Here is a 20,306-nt window from a genome sequence, read left to right on the forward strand (position 1 = left end):
GCTCAAATCTCGCAGGAAAAAGTGTTTTCTCGTTTCCTCTGTTGGATCCTTCGTTTCCTACATTGTCTCCTCGTTTGAGCTCCTAAAATGTTTAACTGTGACCCAACGTCTTATTATATATAATAAAAGCATTTTCTTTATTATTTTTTTTACTTTTTTTTTTTTTTTTTACAGTTCTAACATTAAAGAAAGCACCATAAGAGGTTAAGTCACTCCCATTCATCAGTCAGTTTCACTTTCAGAGTAAATGAAAGTAAGAGAGTGTTGTGAGCAACATGGCGCAGAGCTGCAAAGAGCCTCATCCTTTATCCTGCTCCATATGTCTGGATATACTGAAGAGCCCTGTGACCCTGCACTGTGGCCACAGCTACTGTATGGACTGTGTGAACGGCTACTGGGACCTGGAGGACTGCAGAGGTGTTTACAGCTGCCCCCAGTGTAGACACACTTTCAGAACCAGACCTGTGTTGAACAAGAACACCGTGCTGGCTGATCTGGCAGGAGAAATGTCAGTGGCTTCTCCTGACAGGCATGAAGTCGGCCCCGGGGACGTGGAGTGTGATTTCTGCACTGTGAGGAAGCTGAAAGCCGTCAAGTCCTGCCTGGTGTGTCTGGCTTCTTACTGTGCTACTCACCTGCAGCCTCACTACGAGTCTGCTGCTTTCAAAAGGCACAAGCTGGTGGAAGTCTCTGCCTCCATGCAAGACAAGATCTGCCCCAAGCACGACAAGCTGCTGGAGGTGTACTGTCGCAGCGACGGCCAGTGCATCTGTCTGCTTTGTGTGATGGACGAGCACAAAGGTCATGAAACTGTCTCGGCTGCAGCGGAGAGGAAGGAGAAACAAGTGAGAATGTTTAGTTTGGCCGCTGTTAGTACTTGTGTGATTGGGAGATTTGGGAAGATATAATATACTGTCTGTAAATGTACATGTCTGTCAAATACATCACTGTTATTTTGCATCACACAATTCACTGTGATTTTATATTTCAGAAACAATTTGGGAAGAAGAAGCAAAGATACCAGCAGGGAACTCAGGCGAAAGAAAAGCAGCTGCGGCAGCTGAGACAGAAAGTGAAAGAACTGCGTGTGAGTTGTCTTTTACTTTTTCTTTGCTGATTTAAACACATGTAACGTGTCCTGGATCCCTCCAGAGTGACTGACATTATGCACCATTTCTCTCCACTCTCAGGGTTCTGGGGACACAGCGGTCGACCAAAATGAAAAGGCCTACGCTGAAATCGTCCTGATGGCGGACAAAAGGCGTTGTGCTGTGAACGAGCTGATCAGAGTTCAGGAGAAAGCTGCGGTGAGCCGAGCCGAGGCTCTCATGGATCGTCTCGAGAGGGAGATTTCTGAGATGAGGAAGGCGGAGGATGAACTCAAGCAGCTGTCGCTCACTGAGGATCACATTCATTTCTTGCAGGTACACAGACTGACAGTAAGATCTAAATAGTTTGGTGAGTCGTGCTGTTGTGATGTTGTGTTTCTCTTCTGTTTCCAGAGCTGCCAGTCCATTTTTGACTCTCCAGAATCTGACGTGTCCTCTGATGACAACATCGATCTCCACGGTTCTTTTGACTTTGTGACAAAGGCCATTTCTGATTTAAGAGGAAAAATGGAAAACATTGCAAAAGCTATCGCAGAACTATCTGAAGAGAGTAAGAAAACACCTGTATTCAGATTAGATATATATATTAACTGTAACACTGTATGAATAGCCGGTTAACAAAAGTGTTGCGTTGTCTTGTTTTCTGATTTTAGTTCAAGCTGATCCTGATCCGAAGACAAGACAGGAGTTCTCCCTCTGTGAGTCACTGATGAAGAATACATATCTTTTATTCAGCCACTGTGCTCCAGTCTACTTCACCTGTCACTCTCAATAATAAAAACTAAATCTGCGTTTCAGATTCATGCCAGCTCCGGTTGGATCGCAACACGGCCTTTGAAAACATACTGCTCTCTGAGGAAAACAGCAAGGTAACCTGGGTCAGAAAAGCCCAGATGTATCCAGACCACCCGGAGAGATTTACCGATTATGAACAAGTGTTGTGCAGCGAAGGTTTAACTGGAGTTTGCTACTGGGAGGTGGAATGGCAGGGGCCCCGGGTGGAGGTCGCTGTGTGCTATAAGGGGGCAGAGCTGGTGAAAAGTGCCTTTGGATTCACAGACCAGTCCTGGTGTCTTTCCCTCTCAAAATCTGGTTGCACCTTTTGGCACGATTCAGTCAAGGTCAAAACATCTGTCCCCTGCTCCTCTACTGTCGGAGTGTATCTGAACCATAAGGCGGGACGTCTGTCTTTCTACAGCGTGTCCTCTTCTGGTCAGATGATGCTCCTCCACGGAGTTCAGACGGGCTTCTCCCAGCCTCTGTATCCTGGGTTCACAGTCTCCAAGGGGAGCTGGGTTAGGATAGTTACACCGAAGTAAAGAGCATCCGCTGTTTAGTCTTTGTGTTTGTCTTACCCACCAGTGCTGCTACAGAGGTGTTATCTGTTGATCATCGCTCATAATACTTACAGCTTGATTATATTCCTTAAAAATGCTGAATAATGAGCATGTTTTTCATCATGTAATGAATCAATTTCAACTGTAAACTCAGCATTTTGTTGCTCGTTGTGACCGTTAAAGTGTTCCTAACTAACAGAGGTCACATTCTGCTCGCTCAGTGTTACTAACATTTATGCAATCTTAAAACATTCAGTGTCTGTGAAATGTTTCATTTTATTCTCTCGTGTAATGGTTAAACGAAAGCACTGTGCGTTGTTGATAAGTTTTGCTTTGTTACTAAAAAGTTCTATTTTTTCCTACAATAAAAATATGTGTTGACTGAATCAAACGTGCCAATATGGTTAATATACATGAATATTTGGGGGAATTCCTGGTACAACACATTAGTCCACTACATCTCAGAGGCAAGTATCTTAGTTTTTATACTTCACTACATTTATATGACAGCTTCAGTTACCTACAACTTTTCATCTCCTCCCTTCCTGTCCTGTCCATATTTGATCATTTTGATTTTTGATTTTGTGGAGCGAGAGGATTCTCCTACTTCTTCATAATACAAAGTCACACACAAAACATAACAAGGGCAGCACATGTACAAAGGTGATGGTCTCCCCTCCAGGGTCACCCTCCCTGGATCCACCGGTACCATTATCTGTTCGTTGTTTGGTGCCTGAGAGCGGTGAGCAGTGAGTTCTAGGCCACTGAATTAAAACAACGAGCTGAAAGATGCTAAAATGATCTGTACAGCTGTGTTAAATCATTTTCTATGTGTCCAATTTTAAACGTGACAATATTTGTAAGAGCAGCTTTAAGTGTTTTTACAGCAAAGTCCAATGTGTGATTACACAATCTCCACAGTATACTTGCGTTACGGAGGTTCTGTACTTTGTTCTCCCCCTGACACACACACACACACACACACACACACACACACACACACACACACACACACACACACACACACACACACACACACACACACACACACACACACAGTCACACATGTTACTGAGAACAACAAGCCCCTCCTCCTGCAGAGAAAATGAAACTAGTTCTGTCTAAGCGGATGAGAATGGCTGAGAGTCGGGAACTGTTCGACTGCTCCATCTGTTTACAGTTACTGGAGGATCCGGTGACGACCACCTGTGGACACAGTTACTGTATGAAATGTGTCAACGCCTTCTGGGATAGTAATAACGACAGGGGAAGGAGGTTCAGCTGCCCTCAGTGCAGGCAGACTTTCTTCCCGAGGCCTGTTCTGAAGAGGAACATGCTTCTGGCTGCCCTGATCGAGGAACACAAGGAGGAAAACGATCCGAATGCTGCAGCTGGTGACACCTATGCTGACCCTGGTGATGTGCAGTGTGACGTCTGCACGGGGAGAAAAAGAAAAGCCTCCATGTTCTGTCTGGTGTGTTTGGCCTCTTACTGTGAGACTCACCTGAAGCCTCACTATGAAGTGGCGCCTCTGAAAAAACACAAACTGATTGAGGCCTCTGCACAGATCAGAGACAGCATCTGTGGCCGCCATGACAAACTCCTGGAGATTTACTGCCGCACCGATCAGCAGTTCATCTGCCTGCTGTGTCTGATGGGTGAGCACAAAGGCCACAACACTGTGGCAGTGGCAGAGGAAAAGTGCCACATGCAGGTAATTCAGCTCAGTCATTCGGTGAAGTCATCTATTGTTCGTACTTTTAATGTCAGTCAAGTTCAGAAATAAACTCCTGGATTTGTGTTTCAACAGAAACAACTGGAGCGGACCAAAGAGGAGATCACCGACAGAGTGGAGAAGTCAGAGAGGGCGATGGAAAAACTGAGGAAGGCTGCGGACCTCATAAGAGTGAGTGTCATTCACACTCATTCATTTTAAATGTTGATACAAGATAATCAAAATGCCCAGTTTGTGCTCAACGCTGTTCACACACAGATAAGATGTCCCAGGGGGGAGTAAATGGGTGTGAACTGTGTTAGGCAACAGTTGTTTTCTTGCAGGAGAATTTATCCTCTCTCTCTGTCTGTGGGCATCCAGTCTCATAAAAATAATTCCTTCATGTTTGTCTGTAAAAGTTGTTGTTTCATCCTAAATAAATAGAAAGAAATGTGTTTATTTAAAAGTAAGAACAGGTGGCTCGGTACATGCAGGCAGCAGGAAAATGTAAAAGACTGAAATCACTCTCATGCCTCTCTGTTTGATATGAAGCTACAGCCAGCAGCCTGTTAGCTTAGCTTAGCATACTGGCAGCTCTACGTGCCCAGACAGATTAAATCTCTTTGCCCAACGTCGTCTTTGTCTCAGCCAACAAAGCTGCACTTAAACACAAGGTAAAGTCTCCCTAACCCTAACAGGGCAGTGTCTGTATCCATGCTTCACCCTCATAAAGTCTTAAAATGCAGCTTCCATAGACATGCATTTTAAAAGTTGCCATAAAAATCCTCTGAAAGAATCCAGTTATGTGTCAACTGTTGTGAAGTAATGGGAGGATCTGTGAGGTAACCCATGACGACTGTAAATGTGCTGCACCTGAAAATGCCATCAGTCATGTTTTCCTTCAAGGGTGCAGCATGGGAAGCGTGTGACGACTTTGAGCGACTGTGTGCAGAACACACCCGTCTATACGTTCGCTCTGTGGAGAGGAAGTGCGCCGAGATGAGAGAGAAAGTTGGAGAAGCAGAGAAAGCCGGAGTGGACTGGACCGACGGTCGGCTCGGGCGGCTGCAGCGTGAAGTGCTGGAGCTGAGGAGGAGAAAGGATCAAATCGACCGGCTGACACTAACAGAGGACCCCATTCAGTTTCTGCAGGTGATGCCATCTTCTTTTTCTTGGTAGTGTGTGTCATTTTGTATCTGTTTTCTCTAGTAACACACTGTATGTGTTTGCCTTGTGCAGGGTTTCCATGTGCTGGATCACCTCCCTGCATTCACAGACTCACATGAAAGTTTTGACACGCTGACAGAGTTTGTCACTGCACAGAAAAAGAAACTGAAAAACATGTGCGACAGAGAAAAGAATGAACTGTTCAGTCATTCTGAAAACAATCTGTGTAAGTGTGACCTGTTTGGATCAGCAAACATAAACTTACAGACAGAATGATCAGTGCTTTTTCTTTTCCTCACAGTGTCAGAAGGACCAAGGCTGCATGAGGAAATCCCATCAAGGACATACCTGCAGAACAAATATAAGAGTAAGCATGATGTTAATTCACTTTGCGTGAGTATCATCACACACATCCAGGTGAGCTTCACCAGCTAAACGTGTGCTTCATCTCTCCCTGCAGACTTCAGAGTGGAGGTGGATCCCGACACAGTCGCTGGGTGTCTTTGCTTGTCTGATAGAAACAGACAGATATCGTGGAGTGCTGTGGACCAGGCTCACCCTGATCACCCTGACAGATTCACCTTCCATCCCCAGGCTCTGTGCAAAATGGGCCTGCAGAGGAGCTGCTACTGGGAGGTGGAGTGGGATGTGGGCGTTGTTGATTTAGCCGTGTCGTACAAAGGCATCAAGAGAAAGGGCTCAGGCAACGATTGCTCTTTTGGTCACAATAAGGTCTCCTGGAAACTGACCTGCTCCCCGTCCGGCTGCACGTTTTGGCACAATAATCTTCACAAAGGTCAAATCCCTCCGGTTCACTCCCGCAGAGCGGGTGTACACCTGGATTACAGAGCAGGAACACTGCGCTTCTTCAGTGTTTCTGATGGAGGCAGGTTCGATCTGCTGCACCAAATCCAGACCAGCTTCACTGAACCTCTCTATCCTGGGTTTTCTGTAAATTTAGGAGCAACACTGAAAATATGCGACATCTAAGATCCGTTTAAACTGCTTCATCTTGGTCTGTTCAAACATGTTTACCAAGAAGTATGAGCTGATGTCCCTCAAAACATGTTTCTATTTGTTGTCTTTCTACTTGTCAAGCAGTTTTGAGGCAGTTAAATATGAACAATTTGACAGATTCCAACATTTCTACAATGTTTAACCTGAAACACAGCAGTACAACATTTGCAGCCTGACATCAGAGGAAAATGGCTGCCGTGTGAATATGGTCTACTGCAGTAAACTCTATATTTTTCCATTTTAAGACTTCTTCTTCATGCTGTGCAGGATAATAATCTTGCTTCAAGCCTAAAAACTTTCACACAGTGTGAATCTTCAAAGTGCCTTTTAAAAGACTTCTGATTGATTGATGAGAATTGATTGATATTATCGGAACATGTCGGCTGTGCCACGATGTGTTTAGGTTGTGGATTCATGGAATGGAATTTATTCTTTGCTGTGTTTTAATCCTCATTAATCGTAACTACTGCTGCTCTTACTCTGAAGTTTCAATCATCAAAAAACTCAATCAGGCAGACTGACTTTGCTTTGGTTTAATAAGCGCAAATAAAGCTCTGTGCATTTAAAATGATGTGCCTGTTGTTTATTTGATTTAATGTGCTATTATTAACATTCTTATGGTCTAAATTTGATTTGCACATTTAACGCAGAATAGGTCAGTCTTATAAAGCCTTTACTCACAAATATAACGGTCCAAAGTTTTTTGAGTAACATCGCATTCTTGTGTCACAATCATTTGTTATTAGTGGAAACATGTAACACAGTATTTTATGAACAATACACCTAACAGCACCTCTAAAATCTCACCATTGTGCCCGTCTAGACTGATGTATGTTTCACCTCCTTGTCACGTCTCAGGAGAGTTTTGAAGGCAGTTATGTGCCAAACTCTGTCGTGAATGGTCAAAGTGACTTCCTGGAATTGAGGCATCCCTGTGAGGTTGCCAGGCAACCAGAGGAGACATGAGAGTGGTATCGATCATTTCATCCAACGAAACACCAAAAGAATGCGAGTCCTAAAATGGAGCTGTTATGTATTTCCTTCAGTTGCATGAATTTTTAATATGAGAATAAAAATAAAACAATAAATCAGACGGACTCTGTCTCCGCTGAATATAGTTCAATAGAGGACCATACTTTACTAATGATACATCTATTTTTAATGTGATTACAGTGCTATTATTTACATTTTTCTTTTGTAGATCTGATTGCAAATTTAACAGCACAACAATACAACCAGTGTCGGTACATGACGAGTTTGGAATGTGACTCAAAAATGATCTTTCTTACAAACTGAAATTTTAAATCTGAAATGTGTTCACGAAAGTAAAATGACAGTCTAAAATGTTCTTGATATATAGTGATGGACATGATTATGACACTTGAACATTATGTACATTCCATCTACAGTATTTCATTTATACAGTTCAGCTCAGCTAAGATTGTTTGACACAGAAACGTGCAGCGCCAGCGCCACTGACAGAAAATGATCATGAAGATGGTCATAAAATAGATTCGATGGAGGCGTTTGTGTAGGAGCGATCCACGGTGTCGTAGAAGCGCAGACAGGCTTTGTAGTGCAGCAGCTTCTCAGTCAGAGGGCTGATGGTCAGTCCTTTACCCTGAACACTCAGGTCGATGTACCTGGACAACATCAGCATCACAACAAATCAAGTCATGATGTTTGTAACCAAACAGACAGGATACATTTGTCACAAATCAATTTCTTAAATCCAGCTGTGGGTTGGACACATGTTGTTTAAATCTGATGTGCTGTTCATCAAAATGTCTTCACCAGCTGTAGAAAAGCACCTGTCATGGACTGTAAATGGTCCTGTGTTGCAATTAATCCATGATAGCGTTTATTATGGATAATTAATGATCTAATTGTAATGTAATTGTCCTCATAGTCGAGGTAGTTAGAGAAAATCCTGTACCTGTAAGACACTCTCCAACACACAAGGGTATTTACAGCCATCAGTGTGGCCAGGAGGAAGAAGAACCTCTCCAGATTCCCATCATGCAGTGTGCTTGGGTAGAAGTTACCTGTGACGAAATATCACTGTGTTCAAATCAGAGCGCTTCAACCAAATATTGTTTGATTTACAATCACATTCCAGTGTCCTCAGAGGAAAACATGCAATCCAGTATCTGAATGTGTTTTACCTCCAGAGATGAAGTAAACCAGCTGAATGATGAAGGCTCCCAGGAAGCAGCCCCCTCCGTAGGACAGAGTGAGGAAGTGCAGGGAGATCCCCCTGATGTGGCTCGGGGTCAGCTGGAAGGAAATGAGGGAACCTGCAGGGGAGGAAGTGCCAGCAGAAATGTTTAATCATCTATTTGGTAAATACAGGACAGCATGTGAGACAGAGTGAATGACAACAAATGCCAACTTTGACACCTGCTATGTACCATTAAAAGAATACATATATTGTGCCTGTGTTGCTATTTCCATCAGTATCTTTATCCAGAAATGTTTCAGTAACTTCATTCACAGTTCAGTGAGGAGATTCATTCAGGAACTATTTTCTCTCCACCGCACTACACCGCCCCACCGCCCAGAGGGAAGCATGGACGTCATCCTCGTGCTTGCAAACATTAATGGTGTCCACCTCGGCTGAGCTAATGTTAGCTGGGTTAGCAAGCCTCTCACGCACAAGTAGATGTACGCTTCCTTCTGCACAGTGATACTGAAATTTGATAGTGCCTCCATGAAACTGCTCACAAGGTCTGTTATCAACTGCAATTAACTTGAGTATTCTGGAAAAAAAAAAAGTAATTGCTGTTGCTTTAGGGCCATCGAGTTCAATTACATTCATGACAGAGCAGACATATCTAGAATAATTATCTCTAAAACTCAGCGACTCACACCAAAACAATCTGGAAGGATAAACAGCCCTGCAGGTAAAAGGAAACACATAAAATTTTGAGTTTGGGGCGAACCGTCCCTTTAAGTCTGTCACTCACATGCAGGGGTGACGAGAGCCTCTGCCAGACCGAGCAGGATGTACTGAGGGGCCAGATGGAAACACGGCATGGACGACACCTGCAGAACCTTTCCAGACAGAGTCTGCTCCACCAGAGGGTAAGCCTTCCTCTGCAGCTCAGACAAACCCGCCACCAGCACCGACAGAGTGGCACAGGCGTGGCCCAGAGCTGTAAGGGGAGGATGTACAGGGAGGGGTGATGAGAGAGGGGGCTGCAGAACAATCACAGCAGGAAAAGAGGCAGAGGAGCAGAGAGAGACACAGGGATGTTTAGCTGAAGGCCAGAACATGACGTCTGTTTTGTCCATGTGCATGTAGAAATACTCACTGATGACTTTTGCAGGTGCCAGAGGAGTTTTGTCCATGGAGAGGTAGCAGGTCGTCACACACTCGATCACCGGGGCCAAGAGCAGCAGAGGCAGGATGCTGATCACATTCATGGTGCCGATGGGCAACAGGAGGTTGCTCAGGTGGAGGTTTGAGTTCATCGTCTGTATGTAGTAACCCGAGGGAATCTGTGGGAAACACGTTCTTAACACGGGGGATGATCCTTTTTTCATGCTTTATGATAAACACCCATTACATCCCCAGTGACCTGCCTGTGTGATGCAGGCTCGGTACAGCAGCTGAAGCCCGTAAAGAGGGAAGAGCTTCGCCAGGACTTTCACGTTCTCCACGTGTGTTTCACTGTAACGACCACCGTTGTGCTCTTTGGCCCGGTCAAGCCAAGAGGCCACATCTCCGCTCAGGTGCCGGTAGTGGAGGCAGCACATCCTGAGAGAGTTCAGGAAAACTCCCAGTGTGGTCAGTAATGACCCACCTGTGACAGAAAATAAGAAGTCTTTATGTGGTGACGTTCTTTACAAGTTTCATTTACAAGTCCTTCTTTTTAATGTGTTACCTTTCTTGGGTTTATACGTGAGTTTGTTCCGCATCATGTGTATGGCTATCAGAGCCAGCAGCACGGAGGTGAAGGGGATGAGGAAGCCCAGGTTTTTGCCCACAGACTGCTGGATGTAAGCGATACCCAGAAACACTACAGTGGAATTCAAGTTGACCAACCAGTAGAACCTGAACATGAAGAAAAAATATCTCAACAACTATCTCATGACATGTTTTACAGGCATTCACAGGATGCCTCTGATCATGTAACTCTATGTTTGGACTGTTTGGAGTCTGATTATTGTCTTACCAGTTGAAGAAGGACAGGAGCTGGTGCTGGTTGTAGCTCTGCAGGCTGTAAGCTCCCATGGGGCAGAGGATGGCCCGGATGCCGCCGATGCCCAGAACAGCAGCCAGGAGGCCGACGTAGAACAAGATCTGCTGCTCCCGAGGTTCCAGCTGGTGCATCATCTGATGATTGTCGATGTAGAAATCTTCGAACGTGAACGCCACCACGGGCAGCATGGCGGTGCCTACAAAAGTGTGACGACAGGAGAAAGTCATGGCACGGGGTTGCAGCTAGATTTCAAACAAGAGTGTGACTTCAGGGAAGCAGAGCCGTGACTCAGCACTTAGACAGATTTATACTGGTGAAATGAGCTCACACTCAAGGTAAAAATTCAGAATATGTCAAATAGTTGTGCATCTACCTTATATTTCACACAAACCAGATAAATGTCTTGTTTTTTAAAGTGGCATTAAAGTACAATTACAACAACTTGAAATAGTTTTTCAAGAAGCAAAAATGAGGTGAATCAGGGAAAAGACAACACTTTTGGTTCTTACCAAAGAAATGAAGGAAAGCACACAGGTAGAGCACCTTGGTCCTCCCCAGGCAGGTTTCTGCAAACCACCCAACCAGAACAGGGGTCAGGGTGCTCCACCCCACAAAGCACAGGTTGACTGTCGCAGCCAGGTAGTTATCATAGCCCAGTTTCATCGTGCAGAAGAGAATCATGTTGCATACAATCCCAAAGAAAGTGAATCTTTCAAACAGCTCAACAAGCAGCACACAGATGATCACTTGGAGCTTCTTGCGGGACTTCTTCTGTGGTACCTGCTCAGGACGAGGAGTCCGGGAGAGTCGACGAGCTCCGCTTCTGCCCTGCGGCAGTCTCTGAGGGCCCCCTGTCACCATCCCACTTGGCCAGCGAGCTGGCTGCTCGGTTGGTTGTCTGGTTGGATGCAGTCTGAGCTGGGCCACATGGAGCGCTGAATGCCCTTTGAGGACAGGACCAGAGCTGGAATCCCTCACTTTGGTGTGACCGTGGCGCTGGACGGGAGACACGTAGGATCAGACACACCTACCTGCATTCTGCACGTGCTGCTGGCTGATTATCCTCATGTGTCATGATGTTACTCAGAACTGCGGCCGCCTCACAGGGATCTGACACACGATGACCAGTGAACGCAGCGGGAGTGATGGATGGGAGCGATGTAGAGAGCAGCCCAGAAATATTTCTAATTACAGACAAGATACAGACGTGTGGTTGTTGTTTGTTTAATTAATGACTGACACAGAGCAGAGATGGGAAGTAACCAAGTACATTTACTCAAGGACTGTACTGTAATTACTTTTTAGTGACTTTAATATTTCCATTTCATGGTACTTTTTCAGGCGTTTTTACTCCACTATATTTAGGCCATTTGACAGTTTTAATCACTCAATACTTTGTAGATCCACGTTGATTATCAATTTAAAAAAAAACATATACAAATAAATGATCATGTATTATTAAACATTATGGTACCTGGCAGTATTTAAAAACACTTCAAATCAAGCCCACCTTACTCAGCTGCATCATTAAAATGGTGCCTACACATTAATTGATAATTAATTATAGTATTAACATAATGTACTTTAATCTGAAATAAGACATCATACGTAAGTGTTGACATTTTAAATATATTTGATGCTAAAATATATTCAGTTTACTATACAAAATTGTTCAATGCCTACATTCACTTCTACCTGAGTATTTCTACTACACAACTTTTACTTCAGAGATATGAGTACGTCTTCTATCACTGATACAGCTGTACAGTGATGTAGTTCTACATTCTTGACACTTGATTGTGAACTTTTAAAATAAAAAAAAATCCTGTTGATGTGAATCTCAGTAGCTGTTTGCAGTAGATCAACAGATCAAGAACACACAATGTTGGCTCAGCAGCAGGATTCAGCATTAAAAGACAGGAAAAAAGACAAAAAGCAATAAGAGTCGCATGTGATAACAATCACTCACAAAATGCCACATGTCTCTGTGAGAGCAGCTCTTCAGTGTACGAGCGCATTGTGGAACGCCTGCTGGTAATTAGACTGATAACGTTAACTGGGACTGAGGTGGAGCGTGTCGGCAGGTTAAATCCAGCTGGGTCAGAGCTGGTGGACTGAAAAAAGGCCAGTCAAGTTCTGCCAGAAAGCTCTGGATTGTGTCCTTCCACCACGATAAGAATAAGAATCTGCATAGATATCACAACACATGTAACCTCAGATAAGTAGCTGGATCATCCTTAAAAGTTAAATGTGTCCCAGTGGGAAGGCTGAACATAATTTCCTCTGTTTCCTTAAAAAACATATTTGCAAAACCTAAATGCGCACTGTTGAAAACTCTTATTATTAAAATATCTTAAGTGAAGATGAATTACATTTGTCTCAAAAGCTTGTCTTTCGTTATGTTAAACTTAATCACTCAGTCATAATGAAGTTTTCTTTGACCCACATTATACTTATTTTATTGGTAACACTTGGCGATAAAGTACACAAAAACTATAACGTTACCATTTATTACTGATGGTTATTATAAGGTGTCACCCATGTGAATGCTCTTATTTTGCACATTTTAGATTAATATTACAATTTTATTCAATTTATATATTGTAAAGATAGTGCTATATTCCTTTTTTTCTTTCTTTTCTTACCTTTCTTGTCTCTGTTCTTATTTTGTGTGTTATTATGGGTTCTGTGATTTTATGTGAATTGCTATCCTGTGACCCTAACCATAACCCCAGGACCTCAATATACCTAAAATCCTGGCTATGGTCCTGCTTCTCAGATGTTTAAATTATGTATATTTGAGTTTAATGTCACTGAATATATTTCTTATTGGAGGTACAGTTTCAATCAACATTGTGTTTGTCTCTAGCAGCAACATGTATAATATAAAGAAACAATATATATATATATATATATATATATATATATATATATATATATATATATATATATATATATATATATATATATATATATATATATCCTGCTCTCAGTATGTTTGTTAAATAATAACAGGGATAGAACAGGGATAGAAACTGACCCAGGTTCAGTTAAAGAGACCAACGTCAAAGCGTCACGCGTCACCATAGTTACGGCGTCCAGTTGGGCGTGTGCCGTGGTGCATCATGGGAAAACAAAGTAAACGCTCGGTTGCAGCGTTCTTAAGAGGAACGAGCACAACAACGAGACTTTTCTTGTCAAATAAACGCCCGAAGGTAAGAAAAATAAATGTTCACAGTTCTTCCAGAGTTAGCTAGAAACACTGCACACCTGTAGCGTTAGCTCATTTTTAGCTTTAAACCTCCGCTGCACATTGGAAAAGTTAGCTAACTACGGCTAGCTGTTAGTTACAAGTGTGTGCTAACGTTAGCTCCACTATGCTAATCGTGAAAACAAGCTGTTTGCAGGAACATTTAAACATCAGCTGGTTGTTTATTGAGCCTCGCTGAGAACTTGACGTGGCGGTATTTAACAGACACAACTTCTGGAGAACATTCTCATGTGTCGACGTTGTGTTTGTTGAAGCGGCTGGTCATGTCTGGAAGGAGGCTGCCCAAGTGTCCCGCATCTGCGTCCAAAGACTTCAGCTCGACTCCCGTTAAAACAAGCCAGCGGCAAGACTTCCGCACAGCCAAGGGCTCGGACGACGGCGTCCTGTCGGATGACGAAGACACATTTTCTCTGCTTTCTCCCATATATCATGACAGCTTTGACAGCGATGACGACCTGGAGCTCAGTCCAGCTCAGCAGGCTTCACCCAGGCCGAGCGACAACTCCAGACACAGCGTTTCACCTGTCAGGTACTGCTGAAGATCCTTTCTGAACCGAGGCAGAGACCATTGAGTGCATTATTCAGACATACATATTGTAAGTAAAGAGTCAAATGTGTATACTGATAGATCTGTTTTTGTTTTAGATGTGAGCTACCAAGAACACCTTCATCACAGATGTTGAATGCAGCTGTGGAGGCTGCAGGCTCACCGACTCTCTCTGCATGGGAAGTGTGGCTGGTGAACAAAGCCAAAGAAGACCGGCGCAGATTGGAAAAGAGAGCAGAGGAGGCAAGATTATTAATATGTATTTCACTACATAACTACTGTTGTGACTGTGTATCCTCTAGGCTCTGTGCAGACATCTCACTCTGCCGATGTTGCTGCTGGACTGATAATGAAATTTTGGGGCTGATGCCTCGACCGAGTGCAAACATCTGATATACACATATTGGTCAATAGTCATATTGATACCAATATATGTGGCTGTCCAACACAAGGAGACAGGACATTTTTACAGTTTAACTATTAACCTTGTTGTCCAGAATCAGCGGATAAATGTCAGGCTAAACACAGTCACTCTTGTTTTCATTTGCTTTTTGTGTAAAGCTCATCATATTTACTCTCAAACACGCTTTCTTATTACATCCTGTCTGAATCTCTCTTTTCTTTGAATTAGGAGCGGCTACTGAAAGAAAAAAAAGAAAAAGAAGAACGGCTGCGGGAAGAGAAGAAGGTGGTCATGGAAGAGAAGATCCAAGTATGGCTAAATATGAAAAGAGAACAGGTTGGTGAGCAACTGCTGCTTAAAACCACACAAAGCATCATAGTAGATTGACTGTATTGTCCAAATTCAGTTTAATTACACAGTAATATCACACCAATCAATGCTGACATGTCTACTATTTGTTTTCTTCTTGCAATCCCAGGAGAAGCGCGAGCAACTTGTAAAACAGAGCAAAGAGGAAGAGGAGATACAGCGGCAGCAGGAAAAACAGAGGGAGACTGAACAGAAAGCTCAGGAAAAGTACAAAAACTGGTTGCAGAAGAAGAACCAAGAAAAAATAGACGAGGAAAAGAGGCAGAAAGTAATGTGGACCTTTTGATGTTATTCTTTTTTTAATGAAATTATTTTAGATAAACTGTTTAACTATTTTTTTTTCCTTGACAGGAGGAAGCAGCCCTGAAGGAGGAGCAGGAGAAAGAGCGCCGCAGGAGGGCACAGGAGAAGTTTAAGGAGTGGCTGTCAAAAGCCAATGAGAAAGGCAGAGCCAGTCCCAAATCACCTTGTTACCAAACAGGTAAGGTCATTTCAGTCATCTGGGAATTATTAACTGTGTTTCAAACTGACAAATCACGTGTGCAATATGAATAATTTTGTTTTATAACGTAAATTCAACCATTGTCTGTTTTTACTTATTCATTTATTCGGTTTTATTTACTTAATTGGCTTTTTAAACTATTTATTATTTTTGTGTTTTTCCCCTTTGCTGCTGCAATGCTGCAAATGTGTTAATAAATGATTAACTTACCTTATTGCTCATGGATTAACTGAAGCCATATAATTGATAAGATTTATTCATGTTTTTTCCTGCATGCTGTTTTCAGACTCCATCAAATGTGATTGTTGCTGATTAGATTCATGCATCTTACTGAAATTTGTGATGAATTATTCATCTATTGGTTCAATATCTTCCAGGTCCCTATGACAAATCCTACCCATCACCCAGCTTCTACAATCCGATCCCATGGAAACCAATTCATGTCCCTCCTCCAGAAACATCTTTGAATAAGACGTCTGGCAAGAAACCTCAGAGACAAGGAAAATGCCAACAACGCCTCGGCACTGCTTCTAGACTGAGAAACTCTGTGAGTGCGGGACCGTCGCTGCAGAGAAGATGACACAGCACGACTGACACCTGTGACTGTGATACGATAGCTTAGCTACGGCTCAACTATGATTTCACCACGACTCATCCACACAACCACAGCTCCTGAACTGAGACTCTGCTGAATCACAGAAGTATTTCTGTTCTGTTATATATGAATGTGGTAATTAAGAAAGGCTACCATGTCTATATTTTGGATTGTTGTATTTAGTTGTAATGATGCACTAGCTCAAATTAGTTTGGGATTCAGATCTTTTATATGATTTTTCAAAGATGTGTAGAATTTGTACTAATTCATAAGTCTGCCTGGCTGATATTTAAAAGTCTATTTTGTGTCATCCTGTCCGTTTAAACTCTTTGCTATTCAGATAAAAACGGCATAATCAAAGTTATTTTTCGTCTCTCATGCTTTTATTATTTGTGCTACCACTAAGAAGTCAACAAAACCATATTTCATTGTATTTAATGAGGCATCAACCACAACACAGATAGAGGCTGGTTGGTGGTCAGAGCCAAAGATAGACCCGGCTCGGTCAAGTGCCCCTCACACTCACACATTGTTCCATGTCCAGCTGTGCCTTGTTCTTCTGTGGGCTGAGATGACGACAGAAACGAGTGAGGGGGTGGAGGGAGAGAGAGAGAGGGAGAGAGAGAGAAGCTGATTCAGATTCAGAGCAGTATGTTCATTCTGTTGTAACATCTCACTGTGAAACCAATGTATGCTGCCTGAGGTAAAATGATTTCACTTTTTTATGTTTGTTTAACCTGTCTTTAACTCCCTCCTTTGGATTTCTCTGTTGTAATTTCTTCTTGCTTGTTCTGCGCTCGACCTCTTTCTGTTGTTGTCTGCTGTGGAATGTGTTACTTGACAGGAGTCAGGAGTGAGGGGCCTGATAATGTAGGGCATTTTTTAAATTCAACAACAAAAAAAACATTCTGGGGTCCAAAGGACAGCTGTTAAGACAAAGACAAGTGTTTACGTTTTGGGGGTTAAATTGCAGGAGATGTTTGAGCTGTCTGCTTCGGGGTATTTACACACTGAGCATTGTTAGCAAAAAAAAGAGGTTGAGTTCAGGGTCAGCCTCCAGCACTTTGCCTCTCTGTGCACCTACTACTTGGTGAAATGGTGAGTCTCAACCAGATAAACCGACGATGGTGCAGTATGTGTATGTGTTACATCCAGATACTTCATTGAGTTTTATTTGTCTCCTCCAGGTGTTGTGTCCTGTTAACAGAGCCTGAACAGAAAACCCATATCCCAAGATGCAGTGGTGCAGGTGGGCAGGCGGTTGGAGAACACACCTACCGAGACAGGTAAGAGGCGTGTCTATAATATCTCAGAATGAAAGTGAGGGGGGAGAGAGATCTACAGGTCAGAGAGAGCGTCAGTCCAAAGGGCAGTTACAGAGTACACTTGTGTTTTCAAGAATGTGGTCGATGAAGAAACAAGACTTCTGGATGCTGATTCTACTTTACTGTGGAAATAAGGAATGTTTATCATCTACAATGGGATAATCAAGTTGATTTGGGCGTTGTTTCTGAGTAGAGTCTGTGCATGAGGTTAAAATGACAGAAGAAACGGGATTTAAAAGTAAAATTCTATCCTCCTCCGGCTCACACGTGGACTGTTACACTCCAGCGGGTGTAAACCTGATTTGACCTTTTTTTCTGATGAGGATGTGACTGATGTTTCTTGTAAATACACTCAGTTATTATTGACACAACTTGGAAGAAACCAGTTCTGTTACACAGAGGCTCAGAGCTCTTGGATCAGGTGCTCAGCCTCAGCGTGTTTGTTTTTGTGTATATATTCCTCCCGTCACCATGCAGTCTGCAGGACCCGAGATCGAGGACTCCTTCGACTTTCTTTTTAAAATCATCCTGGTCGGAGACTCGGATGTGGGGAAGACCTGCGTGGTCCAGAGGTTCAAGTCTGGCATTTTCATTGAGAAGCAGCAAAACACCATCGGTGTAGACTTTACTGTTCGTACCCTGGACATCGACGGCAAGAAGGTGAAGGTAGGTGACTCACTTCAGGTTTTATCACACGTACTGTATAATGCACAATCAATTTTTATCATGGGTGTATTTTATATATGAACAGAAACATGGATCATTGGGATCTGCCTGCATACTTACATTTGTCTTAAAGTAAACAATCCTTTGCTTGCTTCAGTTAATCATTTTTTTTTGTTTTAAGAAAAGGAGGAGTGGCAAATGATATCGTCTGTGTGTGTGTTAGCTTTCTGGGTGTGTTAATTTGTGAACTGTATGGATGTCTACACACAACAATGCTCCAAAATGACTGATCACTTTAAGACTTCACAGCATTGAACAGACTGATTCAGATTAGAGATACTTGACCCACATTTTGCGAGAGACATAATTCTGCATTTAAAGGTCTAAAAAAGTCTAGACCTTATTGTGTATACTGAGTTGTGTACTTGCATTATCTTCAAACTTGGAGGAATCTGTATTTTAATTCAAAGCGACTGTGGGTTTCATTTGTTTTTTAAATGTTAAGACAGCAACTCCCATGATCCCAATCTTTTGTTTTGTGTCAATTTAGGGACATTAAACACTGTGTTTAAGTCACAACAGGAGGATTTGTGTTGTTCTGTTGTTGCAGATGCAGGTGTGGGACACGGCAGGACAGGAGCGCTTCCGCACCATAACTCAGAGCTACTACCGCAGCGCCCACGGAGCCATGGTGGCCTATGACATCACACGCCGCACCACGTTTGAATCTGTTTCCCACTGGATCAGGGAGGTGGAGCAGTTTGGAGCTGCCAGCGTGGTATTGATCCTCATTGGTAAGCAGAATGACGACAAGTTGCTCTTTATGTTAAGCAAGTAAAGGACCGACACAACCTTAAATTAGATGGTTTGAAACAGAACACAGTATATTTTGGGTGGGTCTCATTTAACTAATGCCCTTTGGGGTGACAGAGGCTGGATTTTAGCTTTTAACTACTCACTTGCCTACTAGTTTTTACAGTATTTATTCTCAGCAGATGGTGTATAGATATCCCAACAGTCAGCCTGTCATAGGTATTAGTTTATTGGTTACTGTGACAGGATTAGCTCACACCAATATAGTTGTGAATACATGTAGACCATCTATTAACTGTAAAGTATTTTATCAAAAAAATAAGTTACTGTCTGGTTGCAGCTTTTCTAGGGTGAACATTTGCTGCTTTTTGTGTTATATTGTTGTAAACTCAACAAATAGTGACCACAAGACAACGGAAAATTATACGAATGTTGAATGATAATCAATTAATTGTGTCACTTTGTGGCATTATTCACAATTTTCTAATATCTGATAGACACGATAGCTACACAGACATCTTCTCCACCCCTGTTGTAAACGCTTCCTGTCCTGCTCGTCCCTGCAGGTAACAAGTCGGACCTCCACGCTCAGAGGCAGGTGTTGTTCGAGGACGCGTGCACTCTGGCAGAAAACAATGGTGTGCTGGCTGCTCTGGAAACATCAGCCAAGGAGGCCCAGAACGTGGACGCCGCCTTCAGCCTCATGGCCCGAGAGCTGCTGGCACGCAACGGCATGACCATCACAGACGAGGCCTCTCATGACTCGCCTCAGTTCATGCTGAATAACAACTCTCATCCGGTCCTCGGAAATACGTCCTCAGACAAGAAGTGCGCGTGCTGAGCAGACGGAAGCACGGATATGTTGGTAAAGTTTGGAAAATTGTGGTGGCAGCCTCAAGTGAGTGGGGGAGGGGGGTTACAAGAGTTTGTTTTAGGGGAAACTAAACATGTTGCATTGTGTGTGTGTGTGGATGTAAATTTTGTATATGTTCTGACTTTTATTTATACAACTAATATAGTATCAGTCACACAGGTTTTCAATGGCGGCTGCTTATCAAATGTATTTTGTAATATTCTTCTGAGGATAACTGCTGCTGGATGTGATAATGACTCCACCACTACAGACCACACCTCTGCTGGAGGACTTTGTACTAAGACTGTAGGACAATACACAGAGTGTTTTCATTTGACAAACACCTTTTTTGTGTCTCTCATCCTTTTTTTAATTGTTATTTCATTCGTTATGGCTTCTCAAGTACATTAACA

The 20,306-nt window shown here is 42.9% G+C and overlaps 5 protein-coding genes across 6 annotated transcripts; 4 read left to right on the top strand and 1 right to left on the bottom strand.

Moving 5' to 3' along the window:
* Positions 1-91: 91 nt before the first annotated feature.
* Positions 92-2,832, top strand: LOC119024866 (tripartite motif-containing protein 16-like). Its single transcript, XM_037108049.1, has 6 exons — positions 92-845; positions 992-1,087; positions 1,191-1,424; positions 1,503-1,659; positions 1,763-1,807; positions 1,908-2,832. The coding sequence occupies exons 1-6, from the start codon at positions 276-278 to the stop codon at positions 2,426-2,428; spliced, it is 1,623 nt and encodes a 540-aa protein (XP_036963944.1). The 5' UTR covers positions 92-275; the 3' UTR covers positions 2,429-2,832.
* A 718-nt stretch (positions 2,833-3,550) lies between these two features.
* Positions 3,551-6,915, top strand: LOC119024975 (E3 ubiquitin-protein ligase TRIM47-like). The gene is made up of 6 exons (XM_037108232.1): positions 3,551-4,160; positions 4,257-4,352; positions 5,067-5,312; positions 5,400-5,553; positions 5,629-5,694; positions 5,788-6,915. Exons 1-6 carry the CDS (start codon positions 3,552-3,554, stop codon positions 6,315-6,317), a joined length of 1,701 nt encoding a protein of 566 aa, XP_036964127.1. The 5' UTR covers position 3,551; the 3' UTR covers positions 6,318-6,915.
* Positions 6,916-7,668: 753 nt separating this feature from the next.
* slc15a5 (solute carrier family 15 member 5) lies at positions 7,669-11,714 on the bottom strand. Its single transcript, XM_037107766.1, has 9 exons — positions 11,059-11,714; positions 10,523-10,745; positions 10,232-10,401; positions 9,930-10,150; positions 9,659-9,845; positions 9,311-9,499; positions 8,510-8,641; positions 8,281-8,389; positions 7,669-7,987 (listed from the first exon to the last, which is right to left on the bottom strand). Exons 1-9 carry the CDS (start codon positions 11,408-11,410, stop codon positions 7,846-7,848), a joined length of 1,725 nt encoding a protein of 574 aa, XP_036963661.1. The 5' UTR covers positions 11,411-11,714; the 3' UTR covers positions 7,669-7,845.
* Positions 11,715-13,630: 1,916 nt separating this feature from the next.
* zgc:153293 (uncharacterized protein LOC555710 homolog) lies at positions 13,631-16,600 on the top strand. The gene is made up of 7 exons (XM_037106380.1): positions 13,631-13,764; positions 14,075-14,349; positions 14,466-14,610; positions 14,999-15,106; positions 15,249-15,407; positions 15,491-15,620; positions 16,019-16,600. Exons 1-7 carry the CDS (start codon positions 13,675-13,677, stop codon positions 16,219-16,221), a joined length of 1,110 nt encoding a protein of 369 aa, XP_036962275.1. The 5' UTR covers positions 13,631-13,674; the 3' UTR covers positions 16,222-16,600.
* A 134-nt stretch (positions 16,601-16,734) lies between these two features.
* Positions 16,735-20,236, top strand: LOC119024017 (ras-related protein Rab-19). 2 transcript variants are annotated; one of them, XM_037106387.1, is made up of 5 exons: positions 16,735-17,334; positions 17,424-17,522; positions 18,039-18,227; positions 18,838-19,021; positions 19,607-20,236. In XM_037106387.1, the coding sequence occupies exons 2-5, from the start codon at positions 17,472-17,474 to the stop codon at positions 19,879-19,881; spliced, it is 699 nt and encodes a 232-aa protein (XP_036962282.1). In that variant the 5' UTR covers positions 16,735-17,334; positions 17,424-17,471; the 3' UTR covers positions 19,882-20,236. The 2 variants fall into 2 exon arrangements, with proteins under 2 accessions (XP_036962282.1, XP_036962281.1); XM_037106386.1 differs by having other exon boundaries at positions 16,735-16,939.
* Positions 20,237-20,306: the final 70 nt, after the last annotated feature.

Source organism: Acanthopagrus latus, chromosome 8 (assembly GCF_904848185.1).
Source record: "Acanthopagrus latus isolate v.2019 chromosome 8, fAcaLat1.1, whole genome shotgun sequence".
In the NCBI taxonomy this organism is placed as follows: domain Eukaryota; kingdom Metazoa; phylum Chordata; class Actinopteri; order Spariformes; family Sparidae; genus Acanthopagrus; species Acanthopagrus latus.